The sequence below is a fragment of the Larus michahellis genome, chromosome 5 (genome assembly GCF_964199755.1).
Source record: "Larus michahellis chromosome 5, bLarMic1.1, whole genome shotgun sequence".
Taxonomy (NCBI): Eukaryota; Metazoa; Chordata; class Aves; order Charadriiformes; family Laridae; genus Larus; species Larus michahellis.
In genome coordinates, this window is record NC_133900.1 from 23,260,494 (window position 1) to 23,281,973 (window position 21,480).

General features: G+C 36.8%; 1 protein-coding gene across 15 annotated transcripts in view; it reads right to left on the reverse strand.

Annotated features, from left to right (window-relative positions):
* Nucleotides 1-21,480, reverse strand: part of BLTP1 (bridge-like lipid transfer protein family member 1) — a 114,511-nt gene that overhangs the window by 38,952 nt on the left and 54,079 nt on the right. For 13 of the 15 annotated variants that reach the window (XM_074589130.1, XM_074589128.1, XM_074589132.1 and 10 more), the window contains exons 34-49: nt 21,043-21,245; nt 18,878-19,075; nt 17,977-18,188; nt 17,532-17,683; nt 16,466-16,616; nt 15,166-15,318; nt 13,659-13,899; nt 12,178-12,326; nt 10,442-10,661; nt 9,375-9,533; nt 7,568-7,743; nt 6,851-7,026; nt 5,523-6,229; nt 3,948-4,187; nt 3,397-3,490; nt 1,871-1,921 (exon numbers count right to left, since the gene is read on the reverse strand). In XM_074589130.1, the coding sequence (XP_074445231.1) occupies nt 1,871-1,921; nt 3,397-3,490; nt 3,948-4,187; nt 5,523-6,229; nt 6,851-7,026; nt 7,568-7,743; nt 9,375-9,533; nt 10,442-10,661; nt 12,178-12,326; nt 13,659-13,899; nt 15,166-15,318; nt 16,466-16,616; nt 17,532-17,683; nt 17,977-18,188; nt 18,878-19,075; nt 21,043-21,245 (3,282 nt within the window). The remainder of the gene's footprint in view (nt 1-1,870; nt 1,922-3,396; nt 3,491-3,947; nt 4,188-5,522; nt 6,230-6,850; nt 7,027-7,567; nt 7,744-9,374; nt 9,534-10,441; nt 10,662-12,177; nt 12,327-13,658; nt 13,900-15,165; nt 15,319-16,465; nt 16,617-17,531; nt 17,684-17,976; nt 18,189-18,877; nt 19,076-21,042; nt 21,246-21,480) is intronic. The other 2 variants (XM_074589119.1, XM_074589120.1) reach the window with 2 other exon arrangements.

Sequence of the window (21,480 nt, forward strand, 5' to 3'; positions counted from 1 at the left end):
AAAAGAAAAAAAGCCCTGCAATTATTTATCTGTTGAGGTTTCCTTATTTCCTACTCTCTTCCTGCTACCTGAACTATTGTGAAGCCAAGCAAGAATACTTCCCCCCTGCCCGATCTAGAACACAAAATACTACTACATTAGCTATTAAAGCATCACAAGAACAACTTTCAACTTAAGGGAAGTTGCAAGATCTCTTCCTGACCTGTACGAGACAGACAGTCTGGTCTCAACCTATCGTTGTGTAGAAATTAAAAGTAAATGTAATTGGAGTTAAAGTCTGTACTGAATTTACAATCAATTCTGAACATGTGAATTCATACCATCTTAAGCACTTCCTTAATTAAAAGAAAATAAAATTACACCAGTATAGCTGTCACAGGAACCTCAGATTTCAGCAAGATTAACTGTGCTTCTCTGCTAAGGTATTTCAGTATTTCATGCAATGAATGAATTTCCCTGTCGCTTGTCTGATCTACAAAAAGCCTACTTCCATGACGGAATGAAATGCAGAACAACTGTGTGGCTATACATTTATTTGGAATGAGCACTACACATTATACATCTGCAGTTTGCTTACCTATGGTGATATGCCTATAACCGATCTGGTTGAATATTATTAAAATCATTAATTGATATTAAAGTTACATACCAGTAACGCATTCAGAAATAATTCTACGTTCTCACATCAATTCCATAAATAATCACTTTCCAGGCAAACTTGTGAACAAAATCTTTGTCCCACTACAGAACTGGCTACAAGGCCACCACTCAACCTAACAGATTTTTGGGAATGTTACAAAGAGAGGGGGGAAAACACCTCAGCAGGAGGCCTGTAACAAACACACGAACTACCACACCGAATCAGATGAAAAATTCGGGTAGTAGCAGATGGTTGGGGTGTAAATAAAGTGACCCTTCTCTGAATTCCTGCTATCAGGTGGTTCCTTTTTGAGCCAGAAGCTGGATTGTGTTCATGACTCACCACCAGACCTATCCTACATGGATTTGTCCAATCCTTTTTATCACTTATACTTTTGTTGACCACATCGCATGGCAATGAATTCAACTGTTCAGTGATACACTATGCAAAAATACTTTCTTTTGCTGGTTTAGTGTTCCTACCAGACAAAAAGGAACAAAAACCTGAATACTTTCTTCACATCACTTGCAGTTTACAGTCCATTGCCCTTCCTTCCAGAGCTACCATCCATAAGGACATTTTAAAGTTCATCCTGTATTATCACAACACTGAATACACACAAATGCTGTAACAAACAGCAGTTGTACTAAGTCCTTCTAAAAGATATATGTATCTGGGAGACATGAAGGTGGTCACCTTCATTAGCAGTAGATGCACAGGCATAGTTCTAAGGAAAAGGTTCTGTGTTAGCATAACGTGGTCAGCATGTCTAGTAATAAAAACCCAGCACGGAGGTAAATGAAGACAAAAGGAATAGTCTTTTTCATGCTGAAATCACAACAGGTACTATCACTCCAAGCACAGCAGGTCCTCACCAAGTTCAAAGCAAATCTAACCTGCCTGTTCCTTTATCAGCATTATTTCACCTCATTAAAATAAGCCAAGAAGCAGATCTAAAGAACTTAAGAGCTAGTGAAACCATTCGAGCATTACAGTAGTGACCGCATAGTGCAATACCTGTCTCAAGCTAGATTGTTAACATTTACAAGGGCTTTTTTTAACATATATTTAGCAGGCTACATTAAAAGCTTATCTAGGTAGTATTAAATGTTAAACTAAAATGTATTCAAGCAACATCTGCCTACACAATCACACACAGAAGGAATGCAGCCATTAGCTACACAACACAGAGTTAATTGCAAGACTATTAAACATAATAATGTGACATACAGAAACTCTTGTTTGGCTGTGCTTGTAGGAGATGTAGGAAAATCCTCCAGTCTACAGATGAAGATTGAAGAGAAAGGAAGAAAAACAAAAACAAAGCAAATAAAGAATAAACATTCATGCAAAATTAGTCAGTTAATTACTTGTAACCCACAACATGACACTTACTTTCAAATTTACCAAGTTGAAGGCTTTGGTTTTGTTAGGGTTTTTTGTTTGCTGTTGTTTTTTTATCATTATTTATGATTTATCAGATTTATCGTTATTTCCCCCTTTCCTTTTGTACCCTTCTCCCTATATGGAAGCTCAGTAAGATTACAACGTAAAACAGACAGGAAGAACCTCAGTCGCCTTCAGAAACCCTGCGTGGCTGTCAGATTATAACTTTTATTTACCCCTCTGAAACACACTTATTGGAAGCAGTTTAGCTGGGGACATTAATAAAATTCCCTATGTTGTAAGTTCAATATAGTATCTTCCAAACTAAACAGGAATTAAAAGAGAGACTCAAGTGACATTATTTAGCCCCTTTTCGACAACATTAATATTCCATAATCAGATCACATACTGAGGGTTACCCAGCTAACACTCAAACTGCGCGAGGGTGATCTACGTTACAAAGAGTTGTCGTTCAAGTGTTGTTTTGCAACTCAAACAGAAAGAAGTTCGGCTAGAAACAAAAGAAAAATAATGCATGTCCTTTTTGAGTTTGTGAACCTGGCAAAAAAATCCCAACCAATCCAAAACAAAGCAGATGCCGAGCAAGTCATTCAAGATGTTCATGCAAAAATGTGATTTTCCCCTCCCACCCCTAACAAGTTGTGTCCATTATATAAAGGGTGGAGAAGGGATATTAGAACTGTAAAACTAACACAAAGAATCATGCATCATGGGATTTCAAAAAGGTATCTATTAAAGAAATGATACAGATCTTACATGGCAATTAAAAGCATAAGAGAAACAATACACACTGTGATAAAGCTTTCTATCTGTATACCACATGGAATAAAATCAGTGCAGAAAGCTCCGATTACATGAAATTTCATTTCTTTCTTTTTACAAGAGGACCTGTCACCTACGATTTTTCAGTCAGGTCACTTACCCATTTACACTGTGATCCTACAATCAGTTCTGAACATTAACTAGAGTAAGTTGCTATCTCTTTTACTAGAGATAGAAAGGAACGGGTGTATTCCTATTCATGTAATTATGTCTAAAACGGTGCGTTTGGGTGCCCTAGACTGAAAACTACTAATACGTTCACCATATTCATTCTTAGCTTACTCAGATATGTCTTTCATAGAAAAGCTTCCTGTTAACGGGCACATGCAATTAGCTTTGCAAGTCAAACTCCAGCCCAATTCTGCAACAGCTGCATAGTTGCCACCAAAGTCTACGACTTCACAGATTCTATCTGAAGACACATCATCAATGCTTGCTCCATATTAAGCTACAAACCTTTACTGTCACACAACTGATACCACTCCTATGCACTTGAACAATTTTAAGTTGTCAGGCTTCATACTTACTGGATATTTGGGGTAATTCCCTCCAGCAGGACGATATTGACACCTCCTATGTGAGCAGTGGCACATGTCTCAGTCATCTTTTGATGTAGTACATCTTTAAGAAAAAAAGATACTTAATGCTATTTAATTCAGCAAATTGCTTCCAGGTATGCCTACTGCTTTCAAAAATATAGCAGCAGGAAAATAATTGAAAAGTTACAGTTTTAGTAGTCATATTAATATGTAGTCACATTTAGTAGTGAATATCAAACTTAAATTGTGACAAGAAGAAAGCTTTTGAAGATGAAAGGAGTGACTATCTTCTAAAAGATTTTCCTTCATGGTGTTTTCTGAAAATCTTGCATCCTTCTGAAATCCTTCAGCATCCTAGTAATAGTTTTTAAAAGAACTTGGTGAATGTTATACTATCCACACACAGACATAACGTACGTCTACATACAAACAAAACATATTATGCATATACATATGTGTTGGTATAGGTACATGCACACACATAAACATGTAAAGCTGTCGCTGACTTTAATTACAGAGTACATTTTAGCTTATCCCACCTTTCATTTTTTCTTTCAGGGTGAAACTGCCATGGATTCTTTTCAGTTCGGATTCCATGGTCAGACCTCCAATGTCTGCCTCCAGGTGGGTTCGGTTCACCATGCCTATTCCAAAGACTATGAGCGTCACGTGCTGCGGCTCCGAAGTCACCAGGCTGCGCTTCCTCTGCGTGTCTCGGCCATTATCCTGTTCATTCTCAAACACCACTCTACAAGCAGGTTCGGTTGGGCTTCGAACACCTACAGAAATACAAAGGAGCTATTTAAGGATACTTTACAAGAAATCCTTGGCATATCTGATTTATATTTGTATTTGAAAACAAAAATCATGTATCTTGCACATCAAGCAAACTCTTTAGGCAAATTATCTGTGCCTCGCTTATTCCACTCTAATAATGTTGCAACTGAACCAAATCCAAGACACAATGGGGACAATAATGACTGATGTGATTTCATTACTATTCATAGCTATATTTTTATGTACATTATATAAATATTCATATTTATGTGATTTTATTGTTAGACAATAAAAATGCTCTGACAGGTTCCAATTGTCCTGTTTCTTTTTTTGATCATTTCACAGCCAAAGGTTCTTATAATTTCGTTTTGGATGAGCAGCTTTTCCTTTTCAATGGTCAGAGCATAAAAACAAAGTAAGAAAATTTACATTTTGTGCAGATATCATAGCTCAGGGTATGATTTTCTGTGCATGAAAGATATTGCCCTCTGTTTAACAGAAGCTCTCATTTGACACTTTCTGTTTTTCATTCTTTAGTTAAAAGAAGTCCAAAGAAAATATGCCTAACTACTAATTACACCATCCCCTGCATATTTACAGCAACCTAAGTTCACCAACAAAAAGCACAACGCTAAGTCAGCTCTCAAATTTGCTCTGCTGTGCTAAAATACATTGGAAATAGAGAGCAGTGATCATTCTCAAAGCTTTGGGTGAAATTATGCCCCAAACACCTGTAATCTTTTCTGGACTTTACCCAAATCAGTATTTCACCTTTTCTTCTCTCAAATCTAGGTTCACAGATTTTTATTTTTTTTTTACTCAGTCATTCCCAGGGCAGAAATTGTCTCCCTCAGGATTGCTTATGTGTGTGCTTACATATTTTCACTGAATGATAATAGACAGCATTTCCATTAGCCACTTGAAAAGAAAATAGCACCTAGGGAGGAACAAATTCAACCCACTCGGTACACAATTAACCAGAAAAGTTAACACAGTCCCAACACCCAGTGCAAATCCAGGTTAACAGAGCTGTACAAGAACATCAAGGGACTGAATTTAAAACCAATCAATTAACACATATTTGACTAAGTCTAGGACTGAAAGAATCAAAGCCTCTATAAAGCCAGGAAAATCATATTTTTTTTCTTTTGTACACCACCTTGGTAAACTAATTCCAAGCTCCCCCCCCCCCCCCCCGCATTCTCACCACTTGCCCCTCTGATACAAGTTAGATGGGGTGGGCAACTTTCAAAGACCACCTTATGATCAAGCTTTAGAAGAATAAACTTGAACAAAAGCACACACTTGCAATTATTTGGATTCATGAGCTAGTTTACCTGTTGGGCCGAATGTTTCAGAAGACTTCTCTAAAATCCCAGTTGGATCAGAAATGAGTGAATAAAAGTTCAATAGCTTATACATATTTTGCCAGCACTCAGCAGAAGGTTCGCTCTGCTCCGACACAGTAATAGAGTCAGAGTCATCCATATGAATAGTCATGTGGTCAACTACATCTTTTGAACCTTTCCTGGACACTTTAGAAGTTCTTCTTTCTGACCTCCCCAAGGAATTCTTGTTTCGAGACTCTTTTTTATTGTTCTCGTTGTTTGTTCGTTTGCTCTTGGTGTTGTTCACCCTGTTACCACCATTCAGGCTTCCTCGAGAGCTTCGGCTGAAATCAGAAGAGCGGAAGTCTCTGTGCTTGCGGGTTTTAAAAGTAGGTGTTGGAGAGGCTGATCCAGCAGTGTATCTGCTAAGTTTGATGTCTGTTTGTGTGGCTTTGATATCGTCAATCATTGTACTGAACTGATGAATGAGACGAACCAGTGCCATATCTACGTGCTGGCTTATGGACTGGCAAGAAATTGTAAAATTACAGTGAAAAGTATTATAATAGCGTTTATTCAAGTCATGAAAAGAAAGGGCATTGGTGGAGTTATGAGGTGTGCATATGGATTTCTCCATTACAACGGCACTAATACTGAAAGTTTCTAACATCAGAGCTGGTTTGAATTCAAGAGGAGGAAGATTGACAGCTCCTTGCCTAAGGAAAGAAAAGGTACAAGTTACTACTATGTTTCTTTTTATGGGAGTCAGATACTTTCTACACAGTGGTACATCTTAATTTACTGAATCCAACCTTTTATTTCCCTTAGGATATCATCATCTTACCATAGTTCTAAATATCAAAAATGAACTTTTCATAGTGCATGTTACTAACATAGTCATCACTCAGTTCTATGTAAACTTAGTGTGGCATGCAATATTTCCATCATAACGTAAAGCTTTGCCCAAAATCAGCAGGGGGCAGATTCAGCATTCACACCCAAAGTTACAACCTCATTTACAGGATTAATTATAAATCAGCATTTAAGAGGCTCTCAAATTTCCCCCACTATTATTCCCACCAGCTCTCCCTTCTCCAGTCTACAATTTTCAAAAGCAGCTGAGGTTTAAGTAGTTCCAGTTTCCAAACCATTCCATAGGAAGACTAAAAAAAAAAAATAAAAATATTCTAACAGGAAGAGAAAACAGATAAGATTGAAAGAATAAAAGACCACTCCTTATCCTATGGAAGTGCTTTGGAATTCTATGTCTTCACATGAAAAACCTTATTTCTGTTCTTTAACCGATATACATATTTTTCAAACACCTCCAAACACACCTTCGAGCTCGTTTGCTTTTTCTTTCCTTTGCTGTGTCTGAATCAACAATATCTGCTCTTAGACAGTCCAAAGTTCCTGAGAATGAAAGGTACTCTCCGAAGTACATTCTGTAGCAGAGAGGCATTGCATCCTGAGACTGAATTCCCGTGTAACTTAGAAGAGGTTTGAAAACGACCTACAAAACAAAACCCACTGATTTACTACTTTTTGTCTAGATTATTCCTTTATTCTTGCTCCCTCATTTGTTGATCTACAATATTTACAAATGTCAGCTACATAATATAGAATGTTTTCAAGCTTTATTGACAGTGCTGTAAAACAGAAAAGAAGGGGAATAAAAAGAAGACACTTTATGGACTTTTTGAGTGAAAAGATAGACGACACAGCAAGCTAGCACTGAACGCTTAGCTACGGGAGAAATGTTTCTGCATGTTCCCCCCAGTAAAAAGTACTCTGGAGAACTAGGCTACTCTCATAAATGCTCCAGTATGTTCTTTGAAGTTCTAAAGCAATGCTCTATTAATCACCATTCATAAAGTTTGTTATGGGACACCTCGGAGGTTTCTTGAGCCTTTCGTCTTTGCATAGGAATGCATAAGAAACATGTACAAAACTAGGATAAGATCTTCATTGTTGTAATATCATTATTTTTTTAATGTAATAACTGTTTTTTCCCCCCTACAGAACTCCAAAATACATCAGCAAACCACCCCTACCTGTGCATCTGCTAGCTGGACTGCAGGAAACCCCTGGTTACCCTCTTCGACACCAGCAATGTCATCCTGGCTGGTGCTGTGCTGCGAGTGCGTGCCATCCAAGGTGTTTTGGTCGCTAGACAAAACTGTGTTGAAGTCTGAAGCAGAGGGTATTGTAGGAAGATTGGGCGCCACACCTGAAAAATAAATACCCATGGAACACTAACACCACAGCAAATTTTAATAACCAACTCTAGTAATTCAGCAAGATTAATTATACAGAAACACATGCCATACACATAGACAGTCAGAGCCCTAGACAGGTCTATAAGTTCACAAAAGTGGAATTCAGGATAAAGAAACTGCCTAATATTGCTGAAACAGAGACAATCCAACTCATATTTAGAAAGCACAAAAAATTTCCTTCTTTTTGCCCACCTTCCCAAGGCCTTTTGTCTGTATTGCATTCCATAGGGTCCTAGTAGCCTATACTGTCAACAAAACGAAACATTATCCAATGTTGCAGATACTTGCTTTTAATGTGCTATAAATGTCTAGGTTTTATTAGTCCCAATGCAAGATCCACTAATTAGATCTCTTTAAATTAGTGTCTAGCCGAATACGCTTTTCATAAAAATGACTATAAACAGCCTCTTCCCTGTGGTTGCTCTATTCGCGAACGCTCAGACTGGCAGCACAAGGGCAGAGCGATGCTGAATCGCCTGCAGCTGGAGTCTGGACTGGAGTCAACCTCCATGAGACAGAGTTGCTCTGCCAATGTAAATTAATCCTGATTCTTCAAAACTCAAACTTACAGCACTTAGCAGAGAGCCACGACTACACACCTCCACACAAAAATGGTTTGGATAAATCTGCATCTGAGTTAAAAATCACTAAGTCTCAATTTCAGGAACATGAGCTTGTGAACAAACTGTTATAGTTTCAGGAGGAAAAAATACAGCTTTTTTTGACGAAAACAAAAACAACTGAAAGCTATACTTCTACCCTATGAATCTTTCTGCAGAGAAACGCATTCCAGTTTACAGAGGAGCCATGCCAGTTAAGAAGTATGTACAGCACAAAGATGTTTTGTAGCATCAGACTATTTGTTCAATATTAAAAACAAATTAAAACAACTTGTTGTTGCCCAGTATTAATATATTACCGTTGAAAGACTATTAACAGAAGAAAAATTCAAATTAAGTGGTAGTGAAAATGAAAATTAAGATACACACATTTGAGGATTATGAATGATGAGGCTTACAAGAATAATAAATAAGGTGCAAGAAGTTGTTACAGATCTGTTTCTTTAATACACTTAAGACTTTCAGTAAAGTATATTTTCTTTTCTCCATTCCCTTATACCAGTTGACCCATTGCTGAAGAAGGTGGTTACTCTCAAAAGAGATGCTTATGTTTAGTCTCAAAATTGAACTAAGAAAGAGCAAGGACTCCAATGTACAAAACCTTCATTACAAAAACAGCATATGCAAATTAGACTAAAAGTAACTAACAAAATCCAAGGAACTCTGCAACTAAGCATAATTTCATGGCTTAGGTTTTTGCAGCTACACATGGTTTTGGAAGCTACATTCACAGTTCCAAATGTAAAAAAAGCTAAATTTTTGGAGGCAGGGTGAGGGAAATAAAACAATAGTTTTGCTTAAATCACATTTGTTCATTTTCCAGTTTGCTGAGAAGCCCCACAAGTAGTATTTATGTCTGTTGAACTCAAGTCACTTGCTCAGTTACTTTCAGAAAGAATGTAGTAAACACAGGAACAGCCAACCCAGAATAATCTCTTAAATTCAGCTGTAATTAGCAATACCTGTTGGAAGACTATTGTGTCCAGATTTGGTGGCCGGACTTTCTTGTACTACACTTCCTCTGTTGCCCACGGCATTGGACATCCAGTTATAGAAACTCACAGAAGATGGTTCAGAGAGCAAAGGATGTTCAGACAACATGTCTGTGGCCACAGTATTTCCTATACAGATAAATCAGAAGCTTTAGCATTTGTTGCATCAAAGTCAGCAAAAACCAGGAACGCAGCATGACTTTACTGACAAAACCTATTTACTATAAAAGTAAGCCTAATCCTCAAGGTTTATTCCAGTAAATTACATGTCTAGCAGCACTACAGATACTACCACGGAAGTTACACTATGATACTAATGGATGCTGCACTACAAGCATCCTTGCGTTTGTTCATCTCTACCGTTAATTAGAGCAAAAGAGTCATTAAGAAACCAAAATACCTTTTTTTCGGAATAATATTTCATTCCCTGACAGCAAAGGAGAGAGGTTTTAGAGAAAATGCAGTATCAAGCTTCACTGTTTGTCTTTATATAACAATGCACTCTGAACAATAATATAGAACATAAAAATTTCAGTGTATGTGTTTCAAACTTCTACAGACAAATGGGTTCATTTGTTCAAAGACCGTTACTAAAAATCTGCAAATTATTATACACAAAGTAAGTTATTAGAACATGACTTTTAGTCCACTTTTTGAGCTACTTACAAGGTGAAGAAAAAATGACAAATGCAGAATGATCACTTCATTTCCTTATTCATTCAAAAAGACTCACTTAAGTAATTATGTATTACACTCAGAAAGTAGTAAGGCTAGGTAAAAGGAAAATATTTTGTTTATTTTGTTAGTTGTCATTTCTTTTCCCAGCCTGATGTATTTGCTGCTAGGAAATGGTATGGTGCAGCAATGTCTAGGAACTGCTATTAAAAACTATGATTCCCTATTGGGGTACAGGGAGAGGGGAGGTGAGATCTTAAAGAGAAATAACTCATAGTGAAAATATAGTACCTTTTCTAAATTATTAAAATGACACCAATTCTCCCTTCCCCTCCCTTTAACTTACTTATGCTACATCATACCTGTTCTCGTTAAAGAACTACTTTTAACTGCAGTTGTACTTCTTTGAGGAGTCCCTTCCAAAAGATTATGCAGGCTAGGAAAACTCCCAGTAAGATAGCTGAGCAGACTCTCTTTTCTTGGACTTTCTTTGACTGCCATTCCAGAACGGCCAACGTGCACTGGTGAATCTGTAGCTGTATCTCCACTAGTGTAACTTAAGGAATGATACGGATGTATACCCTTGTGGAGAAAACAAAGAAACTAATGAAGTACTGGGTAAACTGCAAAAAGGAAGTGACTTTTGGGCTGTATATGGGATCAGAACACAACAACTACAAAATTCCCATTCCTGCAAACTTTTGGACAAGCAGCACTTCATTTGGAGCAGGTTATCCACCATATAGGTATCAATTGAATTGATATCGCTACTGAATTCTCAAGTATTAAAATAATTTTACATGTAAAAACAGTTTGAAAAGCAAAACAAGCAAAAAATAGAACTGCAGATGTATAGAATTCACTTAAAGCAAGTTTGCAGAAGGAACAGCGTATACCACCAAGCATAAGCCTCATTTGTATTTGGTCTTCATCTGAAGACCATATTCCTTCCAACCCTAGTATAACAGTAAGCGCAGGCTCTGGGCAAGGTGAAGAACAGCAGCTGTGATCCCACCTCCCTGCTCAGCACTGGTGAGACCACACCTGGAGTATTGTGTCCAGTTACGGGCTCCCCAGTACAAGAGAGAAATACTGGAGAGAGGCTAATGAAGGGCCACTATGATGATTAAGGGACCAGAGCATCTCTCATATGAGGAAAGGTTGAGCGAGCTGAAACTGTTCAGCCTAGGGAAGAGAAGGCCCAGGGGGGATCTTTTTAATATATGCAAATACCTGAAGGGAGGATGCAAGGACAATGAGCCCTTCTCAGTGGTGCCCAGTGACAGGACAAGAGGCAACGGGCACAAACCGAAACACAGGAGTTTCCTCCTGAACATCAGGAAACACTTTTTTATTGTGAGTGTCTGAGCACTGGCACAGGTTATGGAGTCTCCATCCTTGGAGATATTAAACAGCTATATGGACATAACCCTGGGCAATTGGCTCTAGGTGGCCCTGCTTGAGCAGACCACCTGGCCATCTTGGACAAGATGACCTACAGAGGTCCCTTTCAATCTCAATCATTCTGTGAAAAACCACAGCTGAAAAGGAATCAGTACAAACCACCAAGCTATCTAACATACATACAGAAGACAACAAACTACTTAAAAAAGAAAACCAAAACCAAACCAATGAACCAACCCACAAACATTCACATATTCTTTCTGTTCAGAAAGTAGAGATAAAAATGAAATCTTGCAGTTTTCTGAACAGCTTGTGGAATGAAAAAAACACACTAATTTTACAAGTTATTTGAGATCTTTGTCAACCTTAGATTTTGTATAATGATAGTTAAGTCTTCATTTCTGCATAAATAGATGAGAAGTCAAAAAGTTAATGCACATCCTTAAATGATGCACAGATACATTGTTTTTAAGCCTGGCTCTGAAGTTAACAGGCAAGAAAAACAATAAAGAACAGATGTAGAATATAGGCCAACTGATCAAGCATCACTTTTATGAGGTAAGGAACATACCTTCCATGTGTTACAGTTAGTTACTTTTTAGACAAGTATTTATTCATCTGCAGCCTTCAGAACTGCTTCTAAACAGGCCAGCTACAAACCACCTTCCCCTCATGCATGGCACTAGAAACTGACCTTTATTTTCAGAACAGAATCACTGTGAGTGTGAGTCTTGGATAATTTCCTCATGATCTCAGCACCAGTTACAGGCCCAGAAGAGCCACCAGCAGGAGGAGGGCGATTAGCCGTTCCTTCTAACAGCATCGTATGCTCGCTGACGGTAGCTGGAACCAAGCAAATAATTTTTCTCATTTTTATATATATGGGGAAACAAGATTATCTATTATTAGGTCCATTTATTGACAAGTAGTCATGAACTTGCAAATTCTGACACACACCTACACACAGCTGCTTTGGTAATTCAAGGGGATTTTAAGACAAATAAGAAAACCTCAGACACAGCCTGACTGGATTTTGTTTAATAAACGAAGTAAAAATCTTTTTGTCCTTCTAATGTCACACAACTGTTGCTCTGTACTACAGATCCAAAAGAAAGTTGCCAAATTTCACTTTCTTTTGCTGACTCTGGCATGGCTGATCATTTTTTGAATAAAGATGCTTACATTTGCATGAATTACATCTATAGGTAAAGGTATAGAAGGCAGCAAAACTGCCACTTCCAAAATTCTTGGTGAAAAACAGAGTAATACACACAGGGCAAAAAATTAAAATACTTCACTGGTTCTAATAGCCTATTTCTGCTCAACCAAAGAGGATATTTTAGAGAAGGGGCAAAAATTTCAATCATACTGACAATTACATACAAGTTTCACACACAAACATCTTTGCTTTTGCTTTCTTTAAGCTGGTAACTGCTGTCTCGCTTTTAACCAAAAGCGGTTTCTCCTCCTGATTTTTTTAAAATTATTTTGTCCTCGATGTTAGGTAATTGTTACTTGAGAAAAAATCATAAACATTGCATTCCTGAGAACAGTAGCACTGTACATAGATGCTACAAACATAAAACAAGTAAGTCAACTCAAGACAGCAAAAAAGAGTGCTCCAACAACACGTATTTATGTCCTTGCTTTCTGTGGTTCTTACTTAAATCAGCTCTATATCTTATCTTATCTTAAGCTTATCTTAGATTGGCAATGTGTAAGCAACAGAAATCTACCACATATAAAATAGTAAAAATGAGGGGGGAAAAAAAAGTCTTCACAAAGAACAAGTAAGGAGGCAGGTTGGAAGCTATCCCTGTGAGACTTCATCGAATTGCATGTTGCAATTCTTAACTAAGGTCAGAAGCTGCACAACAAAATACTAATTCCAAGCTAGCAAATAATTAAGTTGATGTATTGTGTACAGTAAATAACAAGATAAAGCATGTGAAGAAAGAGAAGCCTTCTGTTTTGTTTTTCCCCAAACAAGTAATAATACTATTATAATTGTCAGCAGCAGCTTCAAAATTAAAATGATTCTAAAAAAGTAGCTAGATGATTCTAAAAAAAGAATATCATGTACCCAAGCATAAAACTAAAGAAGATACAAATGCTCTCTGAGAGGAGCTACTCCTCCCTATGAATTTTTATGGAGACGGAAGAACACAAAAATACCTGCATCAAATTCAAACTCTGCTCCATCTGCACTTGTGTCACTCTGAAGGCCCCCTCCGTTGTCTAATCCAAGTCCATCCTCATGCTCATGGCAGGCATTTGCCTGGAATTTCACTGGCTGAGCTGGTCTGTGTAAGCTCACTCCTTTGAAGGCTGGTGTCACCACAATGAACTTCATCCACTGCCTTGCTAAGGCAACGAGACCTTTCTTTAAGGTTACTAATGCAGGAAGGCCATCACTCTTAAAAAGAAAAAAAATAAAAAAATTAAAAATGGCTATCACAGCATTTTAAAGTAAATTGGGGAAACAAAAAAGACAGAACTCCCTTAAATCTTTGTGCTCAAGAGGGTTATGACAGAAACAAAAGCTGGCACCGCACAACGTTCTTTCAGATATAAGAAGCCATAGTGCTAACAGATAAAAATTATAGTTTCATTGGACACATCAAATACATTCATCTATATGAACTCAGGCTATAGCCCAAGGGGTCAAAAATAAACAACAAGAAATTGGTTTGGTAAATACAAAACTAAAAGTACTTAAGCAATTATAAGGCTCTGAACTACAGACTAAAATTCACAACAGCACTACATTGACTGTAAAAACAGAACTGAAATTAAAAAGATAAGGTTTTTTTCCCTGTTGTTGGTAAGCACTATTTTAAAAACATAAATTTGAGGCAAGAAATAGGGATTGTTTTGATTACATCACTGAATTGTGCTGAAGGAAAAAAAGCTTCTTATTTTAACCACAAACAGTGCTATTTTTGCCACAAATTGTGCTACTTCTGATCACTGAATCTCTCAGCTGAATATGTTGAAAAACATAGTATTTAAATCTGACAGCCGTGGAATTGGATTATGAAAATGACACAAAATCAGGAACAAACACTCCTCCTTATGCCTAATATGTTTGTTCAAACAATTATTTATCACTACAATCCAGACATTTACATTCTAAAGCCACCAAGAAAATTATTAGAGTCTTAAGCCTTAAAGTTTCTACAATTCCAGCTCTTTCCTTACAACTGTCTGCATTATCCAAGTATTTCTAAGAGACAGGAAAACTAGTTCTGAAGGAGAGAATTCTGAATAAGCTAATCAGTGCATGCGCTTGCCTTAATAACTGATATTTATTCAATTTTAAAACTACAGATGCAAATTTTTACTACTTTGCTGTTATCTTTAAGAAAAACAAATTCTGATACAAATGCCATTAACAATTCTAAAGACATGCCTTTTTGGTTTATGATTTCTCATGTATTCACTAATAGAAGAGCCCAATAAAAATCATGCATATACACAGGCCACAACAAAACCAGCAGATCCGAAAGAAAATTAAATGAGAGAAGCCATACCCACTTATCAATTTAGAGATACATACGAGTTTGGGTCATATCTTCTTTTTTGTTAACTTTCCTTAAATTGTCACCTAATTTAAGACATTAGAATTGGTACATTTGAAACTGACACACTGGGGTATTTCCATTTTTACAGGGTAACTCACCATGGTGGCATCCTCAATGACGGAGTAATTTGCTTGATGAAGGTAATGGTGCAATATATTACACAGTAAACAAGAAGGATTTTCTTGCAAGAAACGAGCCACTTTGGTAAGCCTGTTGTACTTGCTTCTCAGAGGAAAGTGCACACTTTTATTCTAGATTAAAATGTAACAATTTTTCACATGTGAACATGCTTGCAAACAGAACACCTGCGTGAACTACAAGATTTCACCCAGGATATCACAAACTCCTAACCTCATTTTGAACTTCTGCAATAACGATTTGCCACATGGATACCCACCTTATTTTAAACAGTGGTATGTGAGAAACCATACTTGATCCTTTTTTGTTTATACAAAGCAATAGAACAGAAGGCTGGATTCAAATCATAAACTTTGTAAAGTTACCTCTGGACTAATAGACATATATGCACAGCTAACTGAGATTTTTTAAAGAAATTGTTTATTCCTAGTTATAGAAAATCCTGGCGCTTTTTTATTCTAATTTGGTTTAATGCTAGAAAAAAAAGGTAGGAAAACAAACAGGAAGGGAGGCAGCAACAAAAGACTGCTGGAAAGGATGATTTTTGAGTACATCGGAAAAGCAGCCTGATGCTAAGCTCAGTCTTCAATGCAAGGCAGTATCTCAATAATGGGTATCACCTCAAAGACTTCCCACTAGATGGTGCTAAGTAAACGAATAACAGAAAACTGCCTGCACATAAGAAAGCAAGCTCCTTGGCAAATCAGTGACACCCAATTTGTCATAAAAGCTCTACCAATCCTAGTTTTTAACAACAAATTTGTCTATTTTGTGTTTCTTGATAGAATGTTTCACCCTCACTATGCTTGTCCTCCCTTCCTCTAACAGTTGGGTCCAATAAACACAATGATTGAATACACTGCAGGAGCACAGAAATTCACATTTTCTCCCAAAAGATACCCTGGATATGTCATAATTGAACACGCTTTCATATTTCATAAAATATGCCAGACATTACAGCCATATTTCTTACTCTTCCCTTTCAAAAGGCAGAATCTCCATTTATTTTACCTGGAGATGCACTCCTGTAAGACAAGCAAGACTTCCTCACTAGTAACAGCTGAATTTTTTTTCCACTGAAATTTAGATTGTGTATAAAAAGCACAGATCGGGAGTTCTTGTGACCTATTCTGGAAGTAAAGGCTCATAAGAGGTGCTATAAGTTTGTCAGCGAAAACATCCAGACTCCCAAACAACTATATATTACATATTACACTGCTCTGTTCTAATATGTCTATTGGTTTTATAAAGGTCATTTACCTCTAAAGCTTCTGTCATAATGCAACCCATAACAGCACAGATTCGCAGGGTTCCTTCAGTTTCTAGTTTATTTAATGATGATTTCACTTGATCAATGGGAACAAGCCAAGCACCAACGGCAGGTGTTGCAGTACTCAGGAGGTTCAGCTGCCTATTGTGAAAAATAAAAAGAATTGGATATTTGCATTCAGCAGCAGCAATTAGTAAGATTTTCTAATGCTGTTATGAATGACATCTGAATAGGTGGAATACGACAGAACCATATTAAAAGTAACAAACACAGACTTATTGCCAAGAAAAAGAAACGTGACAAGAAGTACCTAAGGCAGGTTTTGTTTTACTGGCTCACACACTCATGATTGCATCCACTCTTGCTACCTCTATCCCCTCCTTTTCCCATTTGTATTCCCTACAGAAATCATACAGTTTGAAATTCTCATCAGTGACTGAATCCCACATTAACTGTTACACAATACGTCATGAAGGGACTTTTGCCGAAGGGCTGAAGTAAGAATATTAGGAAAACCACAGAGAGTATTTTCTAATTTGTAGCTCTGGACTAAGCTTAAACTACTGACAGATAGGAATATTTGGCTTGTTCTACAAACACAATATGAAAAACTATCTTAGAAAGTTTTATCTTGAACTTTGTAGTGGCATGGCAGTAAGATCACGGGTTAAGCATCAGGTCGAATACCAAAAGCACTGAGTGGTTCTCTTCTCTAACATCTGCCTACTTAAAACAAATACCCTTCCCTGCCTTTCTCCTTCATGCATTTCAGTCTCACTCGAAGGTCTTTTTTGGTTTTGGGTTTTTTTGTTGTTGTTGTTTGTTGGGTTTTTTTATATCTTTCCTTCTTTGAAGTTTTCTAGCAACACTTCCATATAAATGACAAGAATAAAAACTTGAAGCAAGGGTTACTGTGATATACGTAAAATCCAAAATTTTAATTTCCAGAGAAGCTTCAAAAATTATTGAAATTACATTCAGACTTGACTAAATACAACTGCAATTTAACAAAGCAGAACTGTAATTTTCTTTCTTTTATATCAGGTATAATTTTACCTTGAAAATATATGGGCTGGAGAGCGCACATTGGTAGGGGCTGCAAAACTAAACCAAATTTCTTTGATTGTTAACTTCATGCTGCAAGAGTCAGGGGGAGGAGGCATCAAGGGTATATCTTTTTTCAGATCATCAGATTCAACCCCTTCGTCCTTAAAAAAGGAAACACAAAGTCAAAAGTGAAATTGTTTTCCAAAATGATTACACTGAAAGGCAACAATATACCATACTGCGTGCAGTTCATAAGAAATAGCTTCATATGCATTTAGGCAAAGAAAAATAAACTAATGCTGTCCATCAACTCTCCCAGGACAACACCAAGAGACCTTGCAAAAAGCTGGAAGTTCAGCGTGCAAGCAGACAGTATGAATTCAGTTGGCACAAGACGACATCTGTCAAAAAAACCCAACCCAACATCAATCATTTCTACATAGTATGTACATACCTGCTCATCTGAAACTGAATTTCCATTAATATCTGAAGAGGGGCTTATTCTATCACAAGGAAGGTTATCATCAGACACATCAGTATTGTAACCACTACCAGTTGGAGAATCTGAAGAGTTATTTGATGCAAGCAGTCCACCTCTCTCTGCATCTCTTGATTTACCCATGACTCCAAACGTATTATACAACACTGCTCCAGACTGTCTTCCCCCTATAAAAGAATAAACACCAAGACTGTAAATGCTTGCTGTGCATAAACTTCTATATGTCCCATTGAAATGATTTGCACTTAAGAGGAGAAATACATATGATTTTGGTTAAACAAGATGCATTACTGTTTTACACAACAATTTATAACCACAATTTTTATACAACAATTTTAACAGCTAGTTGTAGAGCTTCTGATAGTTTGTTTCAAGTAGACGAAGAGTACTCACATGAAGACTGTTTTTAAACTATTCCCTGAAAAGATTAACTCGGATGACAGAAAATACACATATGCTGTTGGGTTGTTGTTTTTTTCTTTTTTTTTCTCCTTTTTCAAGCTAGCTTTATCCCCCCAAAGCAAAACTCTGGCCCTATACGCAGACACATACTGTGAGTACGAGTGCAAGATCATTTAAGTGATCAGTGAAAGCATCAATTTCTACCTTCACTTTAAGTTCAGAAACTGCTGAAACTGGTTTATATACAGTTATTTCATATATTGTTATAAGTGGGATTGATTAGTAAAAGTTCCTTTACTGTACAATCTACTATGTGATATAATTTATTTATGATAAACGTGTACTATTTAGTATCACCAATTTCTAATCACGATTGCTAAACTAGAAGACCTAACAACAGAATCGTTAGCCGTTTCATAAAACAAAATAATATAAAGCCTACATAAAACCTTACCTTTTATAGTTAAATTTTCAATTCCACATTCGAACATTATCCAACCCCACTTCTCTTGACTAGGACCAATTCGAGTTACATCTGGAACAGCTTGTTGATCTGTTTCATCCACAAAAGCAAACTCATCCAACTCTTCTAAAGTAAAAAGAACTTTTGATTTCCCAAAAGGAATAGCTGTTATTGCACAAGTTCCAATATCTGTGAAAGCAAACATATTTACCACTTCATTACAAAATGAAAAAAAAAAACCTTTACATCTTCAAATAGCTCTCTGAAGTCTACAGTGTTTTGGGAGTGTTGCCCCTTGTAGCATTCTTCAAATGTGGGGGGGGTGGTGTGGAAAGAAAGAAAGATAAAAAAATAATCTAAGTATGAGCAAGAAAAAAAAAGCATCATAGTTTATAAAGACTAAAAACCTTACTCCTGGTACGGTTAATATGGGCAGGGTAATTTTTAAGTTCAGAAACACAGGGACCAAGCAACACAAAGTTAAAGCTTTGAAACATTCCCAATTATAACAAGTCTGCCTTTTTCGTCTTTTTGTAGAGTCATGGTTCCAAAGGGCATGTGTACAAACAAGCTCTTCAAGATTTTTATCTGAAACTGGCAATTGACCTGAAATTACTTCACAAAAAAACCCATTCCTATAAACACCTACAGTTTAAAGGCAACAAATGACAGTGAAACCGACAGTGGTCTTGGACACGTTTTAGTAGAAATGCATTTGGTATAAACTATAGCATGCTAGAATGATATTTAGAAATAAAGTTCTAATTTTAATTCAAAGACTGCTGCTGGGTTGAAAGCACATCTATGTCTGTGTTGAGAGGATGTAACGCACTAAGTCTCACTGATTCCTAAGGAAATTCAGGCTCAACCGGTTTTTAATTCATTATGATCTTTGCTGTCTAAGATCCAGGAGGGTACTACACCACTTCGATTTCTTTGATGTTAGGATGTAGCTTAAATATAAAACCTTTCTTCTAGTGACATTTCGGAAGGACCGTTTTAAATAATTTTATACCTATTGCCTATTAAGGCACACACAGAGCTAAATGTCAAATACCTGAGGAAAAGAACTACACTGAGTCAATTTACATCCCTTCTCTTCCTCCAATTCATAACTGCAATCACTTTTGAAGTACACATGAAATGCTAAAAGCTCTAGAAAGACATTCCTCAAACCCTTTAAATAGAAGATGATGTGTTTCCTTGGTTAGAATTCAAAAATTACTTGGCCTTCTTCAATGTCTGCAGCATACCTAAACACAGGACACTGCTGCTAAGATTCCACCCATAACTAAGTAAAAATGGAGTTAACCATTTTAATGTTCTTGTGTTGCTTTTGTTTTCCTCCAATTCTCTTTGCTTATTCATCTTTGCAGAGCAGTGTTTTTTGGTGGTTTTTTTTTTTTTATTGGTTTTGGGGGGTTTTTTTTGTTTATTATCATACTTGTTTCACAGAGCACTTTCTCATGCTCTAAAGATTCCTGTTCTTTATGGGACAGAGTAAAACACGGCACTAACTGGTATAGATTCCATCAAAATTAAATCAGTTTTAACAAAAACTGCCTCTGCTTTTGGTCATCTTTTCCAGGTTAGCTTTTCCAGGCTCAGGAGTAATAGCAGCTGAATTTAATTCATAATCTCTTGAAGGAATTTCCTTAACACAAACAAGAAGGAAGACAACTGAGTAATCTCATTTTCAGTTTTATAGTTGCTATAGTTAAAAATCTACAGCTTGTCACGTTGAAATTGCCAGTAGAACAGACACATACTTATCTTGAAATTGTTAGAAAGCAGTAAAAAAGCAAATAAGCATAATTCATTCCCTGCATCAGGTGACAAAAAATGGTAGCTGAAATGAGATTACCAGAGCATGTCAATATTCACAATGCAACCCATCTGCCACACAAACTGCTTAGAAGTTCATCTTGATAGTTTTCCCTCTGCCTACATTTAAACCTAGCACTTTAGTAGAATAACAGAAAGTAATTGAGAGTAACTATCTAAACTTCTTTTTAGAGTATTTGCAAAATCTCCAGGTTCGAGTGTCTTTTAATCTGTGTTGATAAAAAAAATGCATAACCTACTAGATCTAGGCCAACGATAACCACTTGCTTCTACAAAAACTGACATTTCCACAATTTAAAAAAAAGGCTTACCTGTTGTATCAAGGCCTCTAAGTTGTCCATGAACGCGATGGATGTTCAATTTGGCAGCAATTTCTTTTCCTTTTTCCGCTCCAGCATTGGATCTCAGTGAGCCAGAAGACTGGGGCTGCATTTTACTGGTTTGGATGTAACGATCAAACGTGACAGAATTCCTCCCAGTTTCTGCATTGTTTGAAGCCTCTTCAACAATACCCCTTTGAATATAAGGGAGAAAAAAAATATTAAGCAAATCACTGATAAACATGTTTCATTTTGTTGTTTTTGTTTCAAATTTTAAGTGACGTTGGCACAGCAGGGTTAAAAAGAATTCTTTGTAAGATAAATTTGGTAGACAAATACTGAAAAATTTAATTTTATCCTGCATAACATATAAGCAATAAAGAGTTAAAACTAAAGTTCCAATATTATTCTGGAATGGTCCTTCCACTT